The sequence below is a fragment of the Sander vitreus genome, chromosome 23 (genome assembly GCF_031162955.1).
Source record: "Sander vitreus isolate 19-12246 chromosome 23, sanVit1, whole genome shotgun sequence".
In the NCBI taxonomy this organism is placed as follows: Eukaryota; Metazoa; Chordata; class Actinopteri; order Perciformes; family Percidae; genus Sander; species Sander vitreus.
In genome coordinates, this window is record NC_135877.1 from 11,512,661 (window position 1) to 11,527,810 (window position 15,150).

General features: G+C 41.0%; 1 protein-coding gene across 1 annotated transcript in view; it reads left to right on the forward strand.

Annotated features, from left to right (window-relative positions):
• The window catches only part of grm8a (glutamate receptor, metabotropic 8a), a 406,688-nt gene that overhangs the window by 95,959 nt on the left and 295,579 nt on the right, over window positions 1–15,150 (forward strand). Inside the window, exon 3 of the mRNA XM_078242882.1 lies at window positions 8,649–8,865. Coding sequence (XP_078099008.1) covers window positions 8,649–8,865 — 217 coding nt within the window. The remainder of the gene's footprint in view (window positions 1–8,648; window positions 8,866–15,150) is intronic.

Consider the following 15,150-nt stretch of genomic DNA (forward strand, 5'->3'; position numbering starts at 1 on the left):
ACAAAGACTAGATTTGTATTCAGAATATTCAAAAGCAGGTAAAGATTTGTTTGTTTTGTTATGTGTGTGTGTCTAAGTTTGCATTGGTTCCATGTGCGATACAGGGCAGTAGAGGTGTGTGTGTTAGAAAGTCATAATGTGTTGACAGAGATATATTAAAGGCTGTAGCCTCAGGTCCCTGGCCTCCAGCCCCCTAGCCATCCTCACCGCTCTGATATTGCGTGTGTGTGTGTGTGTGTGTGTGTGTGTGTGTGTGTGTGTGTGTGTGTGTGTGTGTGTGAGAGAGAGAGAGTCTCACAGATGTTACCCCAGCAAGTCACGTATCCGCTCATGCCTCGAAGAGCCCAGACATCATTTCACCAAAATTGGCATTGTGCATTTACGTGTGTGTGTAACAGTACTGATACTGGCACCACAACCACCACCATCACACCTCAGTCACCTGTCATACCCTGTCCTCCAGCTAACCCTCTGACCTTCTCCCAGCTGCAGGTGCAGATTCATCGCTACAATTGTAAATCTTTTTCACCCCAAGTGCAGCCTTTAATCAGGTTCCTCTTGAAATTTAAATTGACTGAGGCGGTGGGTTGGTATTACAGCTTCTGCCTCTCTGGCAGAGCTTTCTGTGTCACCGTGGTTAATTCATTGTCACCCTGAGCATGTAATACCTGTCGGGGTAAGGGTTCAATTTTAGGTTCCATTCTAAATTTTTCATATTCACGTTCCCACTTCGTAACACTGTAAACAGAATGTCTGACTCAGTGATGTAATCTGTGTGTTATATGGGCATTAACTACCTACCTTTGACACTCTCCATGAGTTTCAGGAGCTCAGTTATCCATTGCATTTCTATAGCTTAATCATGATTTATTTCATTGTAAAAGTAACAAAATCTTTTCTAAAACAGGGGCCAGAATCGTGAGGGTTTGTTGACCGCAAACTAAGTTCAGATGGACACGTTAAAAGGGTTAAGTAGTCCTGAGGCAGATCTATATGCAATCAATATCTTCAATCTAGTGACTTGTAATCCAGGCCTTCATCTTGTCTTGGCTTGTTTTCTGCAAGTCATGCTATCCTTAACTCAATTAAGCCATCCTCATTCCACTCTGTAATTTCCTGTAATTTAATTTAATACAACATGGAATAAGGCAATTAGTTTACAAAGTTTTGTGTCTTGTTTAGACTTTACATTTACATTGGTATCAAAAGAGCGATGATATAAATGTGTTTATAAATGTATGTATTTGTAAATGAGTCTGTTTCCATTTTGTATATTTCCTGAGGCGTTTTTCAATGAAATGTTTTTACTGGATGGATTATATTTAGTACAGACATTCATGGTGGCAAGAGGATGAATTCTAATAACTTTAGTGACTTTTACTTTGGTGCCATTATCGGCTCTAAATGGTATTTTTAGTGGTGGTTTGTAAAATTCAAATTCAAATATATGCAAAACTAATGGCATTTCCATCAGCCTCAGCTGTACTCTGTTGTAAGTGCTTATTATCAAATGATAGCATGCTAACACACTAAACTAAGATGTGAACATGGTATACATTAGGGCCGCCCCAGACGATTGTGATTGGCTTAAAGAAATGCAAACAACCCAGTGCTTTTTTTTTTCTCCTATCCCAGAATGTACGTGTGGTGTAGCACACACATCTGGATGTAGATTCATCTATTTGTTCGATGACACCACCAAGATTGCGTGCTGCAAAGAGTCTGATTTTGGTGATTTATTTATGTCCGGAATGAAAAATGTGGACATGAAGGGGTTAAGTATAGCCTCAGTATGCATTTTAAAACAGACCCTGTGTCTGCTTGTCTTGTTCTGTCATTTTATCTTAGTTTCTCCTTTGTAATTCTATTCCTCTTTTTCTCTTTCCTCTCGCCTTTATCAATCTCATCTTTGTCACTTCTGTTCTGTTCATTTGCATTCTGCATAATAGTCTCCTATTTCCTTTGTTTTTCATCTTCTATCAGTGTCATCTCTCTCTCTTTTCTTAACCTCTCGGCTTTTTAAACACTTCTCCGTTCACTTCTCTTGCCTTCTCTTCAACTCAGATCTCTCTTGTGCCTTTTTCAAGAAATCTGCATTGCTTTGCCTCCTGTCTCCATTTGTGTTTTCCATCAATGATCTCAGTTGTCTTTCTTTTAATTTTCTTTTTCTCCCCCCCCCCCTTATGCCTCTGCTAAAACACCCCCTCTCACATGCAGTATCTCTCTAATCTTTCACTTGCTTTATTCTCTTTACTCCCAATACATGTTTCTGTGTCATCTCTTCTCCCTCCCTGCCTCCTGCTCTGTGCTTACCTAAAATGCTGCATATTTTCTGTTGTTTCTCTTCTTTCTCAGCCCTTTTTTTTTCCTATCGTTGTGAAGTATCCTCCTTTTACCTACTTTCTCTTACTGTCTTTCTTTCATCTTGGCTGTCTGTTTGCTTGTCGACAAACCGATTACAGGCTGCCATTATATTCTGAATATCCTGTGATATGGAGAGCATGCACAGGGTAGAACTGAGACAATAAAGGGAATATCAATGTTGTTTAGCTGCAATTAAAGTAGCTCTTTGATCCGTGTAGAGTAACGATGAAGTGCGATAGAATGAGGTGATATTTGTTTCTTTGTCTTTGTCTCTCTGGGCGTTCCTATCTCTCTGACTTTGATAATGTGCCTTTTTTTGCTTTTCTGCACTAAAGGCAATATATAACATTACTAGGCTGGTAATATATATTTTTTGATTTCAAATAATTTAAACATTTTCAAACATGCTTAAATCTCATTGACCTGCTGATGTGCTGTCGTTACAAACTCATGCTGTGCTGCCAAACATCGTTCAAACCCACAGAACTTTATTTTAAATTCTAAGTAGAGATCCTGAAGTTTCCAAAGACACCAAAAGTGCACAATAACTCTAGAAAGTTTTCATTTCATGAGATTATTCAAACACAAAACAGGTTGGCTGTTTGGTTTTAGATCTTGGGTTTCAATCTTTTTTTTTTTTTTCTTTTTTTTTTTTTAAATCAAATAGCTTCAATGAAGATTTGGAGGTTTAAGAATGACAATGTGACTAAATACACTAAACAGACTGGATGAGATGTATTTCTATAGTTAATTAGTTATTGTAATTAGTTTCTGTGGTAGCAAACCGCTCAGAAAAGGAGCAAAAGTGGAGTAAATGTGAAACGTGAAGGATGGACACAGGCAAAGGGCCAGACTGAGGAGAAAAAGAGAGACGGATGGACCCAGACAGAGACGACAGGGTTAGACAGACACCTAACTCTCAGCCCCAACTATCTTCATCTTGGTAAATTAACTTGGTGAGGTCCCACTGTGCCAGTCCTCTCCTCATTAGACACAGACCACGGCTGGCTGTTAGAGGCCTGAGTCGAATTTTGAGCAAGTAAACAACTCTCGAGGCTGACTCAAAACCAGGGCTCCGCACAGCCAGATCAATTTACAGTACGTGTGCCTTCCTTCTCTCGGTCTCCTTCGTCTAATATATCAGTCAAAAAACGGTTCCACCTCAATCTGGAAAAAGATATTGTGGTCCAAACTACTATAAATTAATATTTTACAATTTGTCCCTACACCACCTTTGACTCCAGTACACTTTTTCCTGCTTTCAACGTTACATCCAATGTTACATGATTGCTGGATATACCAAACTAACAGAGCTGACCAGGCAAAGACTTTTCATCAGACTCACCCTGGGTCCGGTTAATTATGTCTAATGCTAACTTATTTTAGGCCTTTATTAATATAGGACAGCTGAAGACATGAAAGGGGAGAGAGAGGGGGAATGACATTCAGCAAAGGGCGGCAGGGCGGAGTCAAACCTGTGGCCGCTGCGTCGAGGAGTAAACCTCTATATATGGGCGCCTGCCCTACCAGGTGAGCTACCAACGCCAAAATACCCCCGCGACTCAAATCCATACTTCAAAGTTACCGTCAAGCCACAAGTGTTAAATTTGTTAACGATCATACAAGATATGATCGTTAACAAATTTAAGATATAGTTGACGAATAAAGACACTAAAATGAATCTCTGTTACCACTTAAATGCTCTCTTTCTCTCTCTCTCTTTCTTTCTTTCTTTCTTTCTTTTTTTTCTCTCTCTCTGCACACACACACACACACACACACACACACACACACACACACACACACACACACACACAAACAGTCCGGTTCTGGTGGTTGATTAATGTGCTGATTAGCTCTCATAACGGGCCAGGTGGGTAGCATACTGCCATGTCTCCATGAGGCTAATGTCTGATTACTAAATCTTATCTGCAACGTTCTCTGTCAGGTATAGAAGTAGCCTACACTGTAAGTCGGTAGTAGGCTAGACAGTGGAGTATTAAGTGGTTTGGGGTCCTTTTGTAAATACTTTTGGGGTACAATTTGGTTTTGAAGAATTCTACAAGCAACAATACCACAGGCCAAGCAATCGGCCCAACGGGCACTGTACTTGTGTGTGTGTGTGTGTGTGTGTGTGTACGTACACAGTTAAAAATGTTTGTGTTTTATTTGAATCCCAATCGTGTGTGTGTGTGTGTGCGTGCGTGCAGCAGGGAGGCTGTGTTTGTGTGTAATGCAGTGGGGTTAATTAGCTTCCGAGGCCATCTATCAACCTAATGCTCAGACTCTGGCCCCTGACAGCTCCATTACTGACACACACACACACACACACACACACACACACACACACACACACACACACACACACACACACACAATTATGTATGTATCAATAGTATACAGAAATACAGAAGCATAACTTTGTTTTCCACACAAGTTGTTGTTAACACATAATCAGACAAGACTAATAATGTTGGTCAGGCTATGGTTCCAGGGCCAGTTTAGTCGTCTTCTCCATATGACAAGAGGAATACTACAGTATATTTTTAAGACTGGACACCTTCCAGGCGGCATTTGAAAAAGTCACTTTTAGCTCCTCATAGGTTTCTTCAGCTTGAAAGCAGAGCACAGTTTGCTGATTATATAACATTACTCACTTTGGAGCAGTTTCGCTAGATACATTTACAATACTCTTCAGCATCATTTGTTTTTATATTGTTTCCATGGTTTTGAAATCATTCTGCTTGGTTCCTCTGTGAGAATGAATGCAAGTCCCAAGAGTGAATTTCCTCAATTTTGTTCCTCGGAAGGAAAGACACACAAAAAGCCACTGTCCTGGATCATTAGGTCTGTTAAAGTCCAAATCCGGCTCTTAGTTACCTGCTCAGCTCCCCAGTGGGATTTGGCCTGATCTATAGTGAGAGATGAAACTGTTCCCCTCTATCGCCAAAGCCATTAAGGAATAGTCAGGCCGGACCTGTCTATAGGTGGCAGGTGTTCTAGGATATTGGTTTATATTGGCTCCACTCCCCCAGGGTTCACTCAGAAGATACTGGGGAGAAACATGAGTGGCTGTTACTGTATAGGGCCCTATTAAAGAACATTTTCAATATAAAATGTGCTTTCCTTTTCTCAGAAAAATTAGATATCATCAACCTACTGGTGTGCATTGATTGTTGTCATAGAGGGAAAACATATTAGTTCCGTTTCAATAGTCTTTGCTTGGAGGGCAATACAGTTAAATTAAGAAATAATCTGTTATTGCAAGGGAAGTCTATTCCATGTTTTCATTGTGGTCAAATCTCTACGTTTGTTCTAGAGAAGAGTATAGGCTTCTAATGAGGTTTAGTGGAGAGATGCAAGAACTAAGTGCTGGTTCAGAGGCCTTCTGACTGCTAAGAATGGCACAAGAGAGTGAACACTGCAGTGCTGTAAGCCTTTATCTTTTCATGCACAGTACAATTTTGGAAATCCGGAGAGCCTTTGGAACATAGGATCAAATATTTAATATGTTTTGATTATTGAACGACACTGAAGTACTGTGCTGTAAGTCCATGTAGAGTTTAGTTTGATGACATCTTGTATATATGTCTATGTACAACAGAGGTCTCCAGCATTTGTTTATTGTGCAAAATTCCTCTCGACTGACCACTTTCCACCACCACAAATGTTAGGATTTCTGCATTTTGGGACTATAAATATCTGCGGCGTTTGATCTTGTGACCGGACTAAACGGATTGACCCATACATTCAGAAAACAAAAGTATTTGGCAAATTGAAATTCTGACCCTGATGGTGGCGCTACATGAAAAGTTAAGGGATCACCGAATTGTAATTCCTTCATGTGGGGGATGTGAATATCTGTCCCAAATTTCATGGCAGTCTAATAGTTTGGATATTTCAGTCTGAACCAAAATGATGGGTTAACCGACAGTCTGACATTGCCATCCCTAGAGCAATGGCCCTAGCAGTTATTGATTAAGGATGATTAGTGCCCCCCCCCCCCCCCCCCCCCACTAACTTCCAGCCTCTAACTACAGCTTCAACCCTACCTGCTTTTAAAAAGGATAAAGTCAGTCACAACTCACAGCACATACATGATTTACAACACTTACATGTCACATGCTATCAGATGTTCTAGATGTTTGTCTGGGGGATTTATGGTTGTGTCACTGTAGTAAAATATCTGTAGAAAATATTCATTTTTAGAAAGCACAGGTGTGGTTGCGGAAGGCAGTGTTGGGTCTGTGCCTGCAGGAGATATTGGATGTCACTGAATCTGTTTTTGTTTCTCTCTGCTTCTCCTCCTCTTCCTCAGTAATGAGGATGACTGTGCGGTGTACCCAAGTGTGTGTTTGTGTCTACATATGTCTCATTCTCCAAGTTTCCCAGCTGTAGAGTGAAGTAACAAACTATCAAAGTACAAGGCTTGCCCAGTTTACAGGGTTACTTTCTCATTGCTGTTGTAAACAGACACATATCTTTTTCCTATTCCCGCAGCTATGCATTCATTTCTCTTTGAAATGCATATGCACCTATTTAGATGCACATAGAGCGTAAAAGGACAAGTGAAACAGAGGAGGCACACACACAAATACACTTTATCCATAAAGAACACATACACACCAGCTTTGATTTTTTTTCCTCTTACTTTTTATTTGTTTATCTCTATCTTCTATGAATTATACATGTGTGTCCTGAAGTTTATGAAAGTGTCCATTTGTATTCCCCTGGCAGAGAAAACCAATTACAGTACTCAAGTTTCCCAAACCTGAACTAACATCAAGTTCCCTGAGAGAAGTGGAAGATTATTAAACAGCAGAAAAATGAAAGAACAAAATAGCTTTGTTACAAAATTAGACATCCAACAAAAAAACCAAAAAAAAATAAACTCTGCATTTAGTGTAATTAATTTCAGTACTCTCCTCAAGGAGGTGAATGAATACTGCTCAGGCTAAGAATTATTTTTTGTTATTGCTGCAGCCAAAGAAAGTCTAATACATTATTTTTGTAAACATGTTCCAGAAGCAAGAAAGCCAAATCTGGAGATTCTGGGCTATTTTACACCTGCTTGCTGCAGTGCAACCAAAGAAGGCCCTGCAAAACCTCAGGATAGATCCCTGACCTTTTAAAATGGCAAAGACAAGTGTAGATGCAGGGTGGCAGGGACTTCAGATGATGCTCAGAGGGAATAAAGACAGTGAGTGATGGGCTTTAGAAACATTCCAGTCACACACACCCACACTGTTCATCTTAAATCTCTTCATGCAGTATCAGCGAGTTTTGCGGTGTTCAGCAATTGCAGACATTTATATTTTTGTGTGTGGTTGGGGGTAAGACAGCCAGCTAACCCTTTGTTTTGGTGTAGATTGGCAGTATGAATACCAATGAGATGTCTGTCCAACATCTGTGTATGTGTGCGTTGGCAAGTACAGGGTCTTCCCTTGCTGTCCCCCTCTGTCAAGGGAAAAATCAATCTGCCTGTCAGCCATCTAACACCTTCTGCCTGTTACGCTACCTATCACTAGCAATACACGTGTGTGTGTGTGTCTGTCTGTCTGTCTGTCTGTCTGTCTGTCGTCTTTCTGTCAACATCTGTCTCTCCGTCCTTCCCTACCCTGTTGTGCTTTTTGTCTGTCCTCCTGTGTGGTCCCTGCTGTCTTCCTCTGTCAAAGCGTCTTCTCTCCACTTAATCTCTCGTTGCAAAATGACAATGCTTTGCATCACCAGCTTCCCTTTTTGTTACCTCTCCGTCTCATTTTACATTCTAATTCCCAATTATTTCACACTTTTGCTTCTCTCCTTCATACTTGTCCACTCTCAAATTGTTTGTTTGCTTCTTTCACATCTCTGAGCCAACAATACGTCTACAGTGCTGCAGTTGAATTTTAACACTCGTGATGACAACTTCTCCTAACATCCCAGATAATTATTAATCACAGCGATCCCGCAGGGGAAGTGGGAAGTGTTTATATCTCTCTCCTGCGTCCCAGTAAAACTATGCATGAAGGCGTGAAATGGATGGGAAATATCACTGTCTGACTTACCTCTTTTATCTTACCTTTATTTATTTGTTTCTGCTCGTGGGCGAAGGAATTTATTGTGATAAATATGAAATTAAAGTGATTAATTTAGGAAACGCACCGTCCTACCTCTGCAGACTACAAAACGATTAACGAAAAAGTGACACCGTTTCACAATCATGCCAAACATTTAATCAACAAGCTACATTTTAGAACGGTCCCCCTTAATGTCGTCTCTTCTCTCATCCTGTTCTTGTCCAGATCCCCCAGGTCAGCTACGCCTCCACGGCCCCCGAACTGAGCGACAACACTCGCTACGACTTCTTCTCCCGCGTGGTACCGCCAGACTCCTACCAGGCCCAGGCCATGATGGACATCGTCACGGCGATGGAGTGGAACTACGTGTCCACGCTAGCCTCAGAGGGCAACTACGGAGAGAGCGGCGTGGAGGCCTTTGTCCAGATCTCCAGAGAAACCGGTAGGAGCTCAGACTGATGTGATATGTGCATGTTGGGTGGTTTGCCACTAAAGTGTAGACCAGTGATTCTCAACGTATGGTCCAGAGACTCTCAGGGGTCCGTGGTGGGGCTCCTGGCAAGTTCTCAGTGAAATGAGCAATACCATCTTTATAAGGTTGCACTTTTACCTCTTCCAAGAGCAATGTAGATGCAGAAGTTTGAACATTCAATACAAAGTCCTCTTCAAATCTTCCATATCTCAGGCTTTGGGGCGAAATGTTACCACGCAAGTCTGAATCCTAACAGTTTTAATAGTCCTAACAGCTGTTCTTAGTGCACTTTGGGAGTGTGATACATGATCAGTGGCTTTAGCATGTTATTTGAAGAGAACTGTAGCAAAACAGAGCGGAAACCTGTTGTTTAAATCTCTTGGGAAACTCACTCTTTGGGTAAATTGAGTGAGTGAGCGGAGACAGAGTTATCACAGCAAGCATTTGAGGGATAAGTGCCGCTGTCTTCTTAATTTCCTTTTTGGCTCTCTATGTATGTAGTTTAAACAATAGTGCAGGCTCCTGTATAAGCATCAAGTTGATGTCAAAAATGTTTGCTGCATACATGCATGTTATGCCTATGTATTAGCAGCACCTGCTCTAACGGCTAATTAAAAGAACATTTGGTGTCTTAATAAAGTGTTGAGAAGCCTAACCTTATGGTACTTTCAATCTTTCATTAGGTAGTGGCAAGAGAGAAGAGAGTGAAATTACACTTGAGTAAATAAGAGTGACAGAAATACAGAAAGGGAGAAAAACACAGAGGGATGGATCACTTTCCTGTTTTGATATAAGACTTAAAAGCACGGTCCCTGTGGTCCTGAGAGCATCAAGTTTGGGTGAACGCTGCCTCAAATCAGTTTATGAAATCCTCCAAGTGATGTTGACAGATGAAAATGCTGTCGGTTTCCCTGTTTATGTCTCAAATGTTTATTGAAAACACATCACGTTGGATGTTGACAAATATTTACAGACTGACGGGTCTAAAGACGCATACATAATCCATTTGAGAGAGTATCAGTTGAGATCTTTATTTTTTTATTGCTCTCTGTTGAACCTTTACTCCTCTCTTTCCCTCCATTGCTTTTTGGGCATTGTTTGTGTTCCGCTGATGTAGAGATGACAGCTCTGCCTATGTCGGGCCTGCTGTGTATCCGTCCATCCCTGTCTCTGTGTGTGTGTGTGTGTGTGTGTGTGTGTGTGTGTGTGTGTGTGTGCGTGTGTGCGTGTGTGTGTTGTTTGTTGTGTGTGTGTATGGGAGGGCTACATGCTGTGACAGCAGTCAGTCAGTTGTTTACTCTGCGGCTCTGCAGATGTGAACAGAACCCAGGAGATGAAGGGATGATGGAGAGCAGAATAAAGGAGGGTGAAGAATAGGGCTGAGGAGGGGAGAGGGAAAAGTGACCAAAGAGGGAGAGTTTGCAGTGTGCGTGTGTTAACTATACTGTAGTTGTGAATCATCCTGCAGAGAAATGGATGGGGAGAGACTAGAGAGAATAGAAGAAGAATGGGACAAGGAAGCTGTAACAGCTGCAGAATAATGATATGGGTCCTAATATAGATTCATAGCACTCCCTGCCCCTGGAAACACTCACACACACACATACGTACACATTGATATATACACGTGCACTCACACACACACAGACATATATATAGTTAGGTGGATGTCTTTAGACACACTTGCGCGTGGGCACACACACACACACACACACACACACACACACACACACACAGCCACAGGAAATTTCTAGGTGATTATTTTGTGATTGCAGTGTAATGATTGCAGCTTACAAGGCACTCTGCATAACATCCATATTAATTGGTGTGTAATCGTTCATTGAGTATTCTTGACTGTGTGGGTGTGTGTGTGTGTGTGTGCAGGCCAGAGTGTGTGCATGCATATTCATCACCAAAAAGTTTCTAAATAGGTGCTCAAGTCCTGTTAGCATGAGTCATATTCTGCCCAGCCGTGCCTCTCTGTACTCTTCCTGAGCCTTTTCTTATTTAACACATTGACAAAGTTGAATATGTACTTCTCCAATACAGTGTTTCAAATGGAATATGTCCTAGTTATGTTTGCTGCTCCACCGCTGCTGTGTTTGCTCCACTCCCACAAATTTTTCAGCCACACTGCAGTCAGCAAGATCATTTTTGTTTCTTAAAGCGTAACTCTCGCCAAAATGCAACCTAGGTTGTTTTTGTGAATGCATCCGAGTCAAACTTTAGTTTAAAAGTATAATTAGGACGGAAACACCACTGTTAAGATTTACCGTAATGTCGTTTTTCGGTCAAATGGCCTAGTGCTAGGGGCACTACTATGATCGCATCAAAATAGCTATTTTTAAAACACTAAGAAGGCTCGACACAACATGAAACTTTGCTTGTAGTATCACCAGGGGCTCTACACATGAACTCGAGCATTGAGGACATTGTTTGTGTACACAGAGTTGACTAAAAAGAGGTTTTGAACAACTCACTTAGCTATTGTTTTTTTCCGCTCGCAGCCATCTTTGCCAGTCAAAACGAGTCAATCTCCGAATGCGAATGAACGGACTCCATAGGAGGAAATGTCATTCTTACGTGAGGCTCCTTTTTCAACTACAAGGTCAGTATTGTTTTTCACTAACGACAAAACAAGGAATTATCCGTGCATTTATATGGAACTAAGCTTTAGGAGCTTTCCATCTTTACTCTCCTCCCTGTTACGTTGCATTCGGATATCGACTATTTTTGACTGGCTAGATGGCTGCGAGCGGAAACAACAACAGCTAAAGTGAGTTGTTCAAAACCTTTCTTTTTAGTAAACTCTGTGTACACAAATAATGTTCTCAATGCTCGACTGTTGTGTCGAACCGTCTTAGTGTTTTAAAAGTAGTGATTTTGATGCGGTCATAGCAGCGCCCCTAGCACTCCCATTCAAAAAGCCAGTTGACCGAAAAAATGAAATAACGGTAAATCTTAAAAGTGGCGTTTCCGCCCTTTATTATGCTTTTAAACGAAAGTTTGACTCGGGTACATTCACAAAAAGACCCTAGGTTGCATTTTGGCGAGAGTTACGCTTGAAGGACTGCATTAGGGAAAACTTGAAATCACTCTAGATTTGAGGTTACAGCAATGAATGGATGCAAACCCTGGATGCTGGCGTTAAGACAGCAACCTCAAAGTTGTCGCTGGACTAGGCTATATGATTGTCACACCACTTTCTGTATTTGCACGGAATATTGGCATCGAACTTAATTTAATTTCACTTCAAAAGTCTCCTCATCCTGAGTTGATCCAGCAGTACAATTGTAAAACATTTGCAGTTTGCTCACCCATGCCTACATCCTGAAATGTATTCGCCATGACTTTAAGAGCGTATGCAGCATGTGTGCTGTCACCCCCAGCCATGGCTTTCCAGTCATGCAGAACTAGTAACAGACACAGCTCAGTGAGCATGGGCCAATCATGTTTACTCATCATTAATAACTGTTCACAAACTGGGTGCATAATGTAACATTTTTGCTTTTGTACACAATAAGCCGACATAGACCAGTGATCAAAAGTTAATGAACAAATAATGCAAAGGTCGACTTGGCCCATTTGTAGGGGTAAAATGTGCATCTTACATCTAGGAGACTGCTAGCAATGGGAAATCTGTCTCTTTTGTGACAATCCTTTGATTCCCTGAAGAGGAAGGCGTTTTTTTTATTCTTATTTAATTTTAATAGATAGGCCAGAGCGCAAATTCAGAAGTAGATCAGTGTTTTCATTTTATTGTTCACTTAGGGGAAGCTCCAAAAAACAGATGCTCCATCCCAGGTCTTCCAGTTGACGGACGGTCTCCCTAATCACTATGGCACCCTGCTGTTGACCCTCGCTGTGGAAATCGCGGCATATGGCTCTGAATCTTGCCACGCCGAGAGACTACAGTCTCCTATATCGAGCTCTGTTTGCAGCATATGGATCACTGTACTATACAACAAGAGGTGGCAGTGTACTTACCAAAGGAATCTTTTAAATCAGGTCACGGCCCTTTCTCCTTCCAGTACCCTTCCCCACCTCCCCATGGAATCCATCTGGGATTAAAACGACCACATCTACATTCAGAAACACTGCAGACTGTGTGTGTGTGTGTGTGTGTGTGTGTGTGTGTGTTTGCAACAAGCTTGTGTGTGTATGCTTATGTGCAAGAGAGAAGGGGACTTTTTTTCAATGAGAGAGGCTGCAGGTGAATCTATGGGTTAAGAAGTTAAGTGAAGGAGTGAGAAAGAAACTGTGTGTGTGTGTGTGTGTGTGTGTGTGTGTGTGTGTGTGTGTGTGTGTGTGTGTGTGTGTCTCTGTCTGTCTGTGTGTGTGTGTGTGTGTGTCTGTGTCTGTGTGTGTCTGTGTCTGTCTGACACTGGTCGCTCTACAGCAGCTCTGCAAGGCAGTGATGAAGAAGGGAAGAAAATGAGAAGAAGGGCTGAGAGAAAATAATTAATCGTTTATCTCCAGATTCATTTAATTAGTTCTCTGGCTCTTAACTAATCTTCCGCCTTTTTGCTTAGCTTTGCCTCTTTAGTTCACTTTCAGTTCACTCTTGCCCTCCACAATAGACTAGGCCCATGTCCAAGTCTTGCTACCGGCTTATGTTGTTTCATTCAGACAAGAACAATCATACTTTAATTGAAATGCATTGTGATGCATATATTATTACCCATGTCTATTCATAAGCATTTATGCAGTATTCTTAGACCACACTCGTGTTGGAAAATTACTTAGCTTGCATTATAGAAATTATAGTGTGTATATATAATAAATTATGAGGATACTGAAATGAATAAGTTACTCTTCTACACAGTTGCAACACTATTCTTACAATATAATGATCTTAGTAAATGAATTTGATTATACTACATTACAACATGCATTATACATATAATGATATAAAATAAGGAGCGCAGACACAAAAACTGTTATGTTATACATGTTGTATGAGTTCTCAGATGTATCACACAGTGATTCTGTTGAAAACAAAGTTTTCTAACATACACACGCACACACACACACACAGACAGCCTCACATAAACACAGATAAAATGCTCAAAAAGAAGTACAAGGTACACAAACACTCTCTCTAACTCACACTCAACTGACAACATCTCCCCCTCGGGTCAATTTAGCTCTCTGTTTCTTGTCCTTGATTACACTCCCATCACAACTTAAGACTGATACTATTCATCAACGCACACAAACACACACAGGGAGCGCGAACATCAACCCATCCATTTGTATAATTACACGAGCCTTTGTTTTCATCTCAAGGTGAAACTGTCTTTGTCGTCCTCATGAAAGGCCCCCTACTCTGTTGCTTGTAGACTTGTTTAACTGTTGGTTTGTTGTATGCTCTGGTATTTCTAAAACCTTTTATATATGTATTTGTATGTCTCGGTGTGTAGTTTTTTTCCACAGTAAGTACATCCACTTCGCTTGGAGTGAAACAATGCAGTATTTGCTTTCCTTGCCTTGCCTTGTTAAAAAATGGTTTGTGTGATTTTACTCTAAAATATAAATGATCTTGAAGAGATCATTAACATCTTTCCAAATCTCCAGATTCTATTATAATCCGATTTATGTTAGCCTCATGTTGCCAATCTCTCACTTGGGTGGAATTGACAATATCTATTAGGAGTTAACAGCCCTCTGCGGATGGCATTTGAATTGCCAGAGGACATCTAGAGATGGTAATTATTACCTGAGAAGCTTTGTAAATTTCATCCCATCCAGCTGAAATGGCCATTTTTAGCAATTTTCCCCAGCCACCTCGATATTAAGTCCAACGGAAATTACCTTTCTCTTTTCCAGAAAACTCTGGGGTTTCCTGCGATCCTTTATCAACCTGTGAAACCACCTCAGTATTTTCAGCCACGTCTCAGTGATTACTAGTGGCAGGGAATGTAAGGAATAATTAGATTTTTCTCCCACAAAGCAGTTTTGCTATCATGCAGTACATTAATATAGCTGATGTTAAGGCCCTGTAGCTAGAAACATAAATTTGCCTTGTCTGAAACTTAAATTTGCTGAAATGATTCAGCTCAGAGTACATTGGCGGGAAACAAAGGCTCACTTACAGCACAAAGTTACATTGCAACACATGCTACAGACTGTATGTGCCATTTACCATGTTTATATGTGAATTAGTGCCTGTACTGTATGTTGCTCTGTGTTATACATTTAATGTATAGTGTCCCCTTCTGCTTCAGTGGTTTTCTCGACAGAGGTGAGAACTCC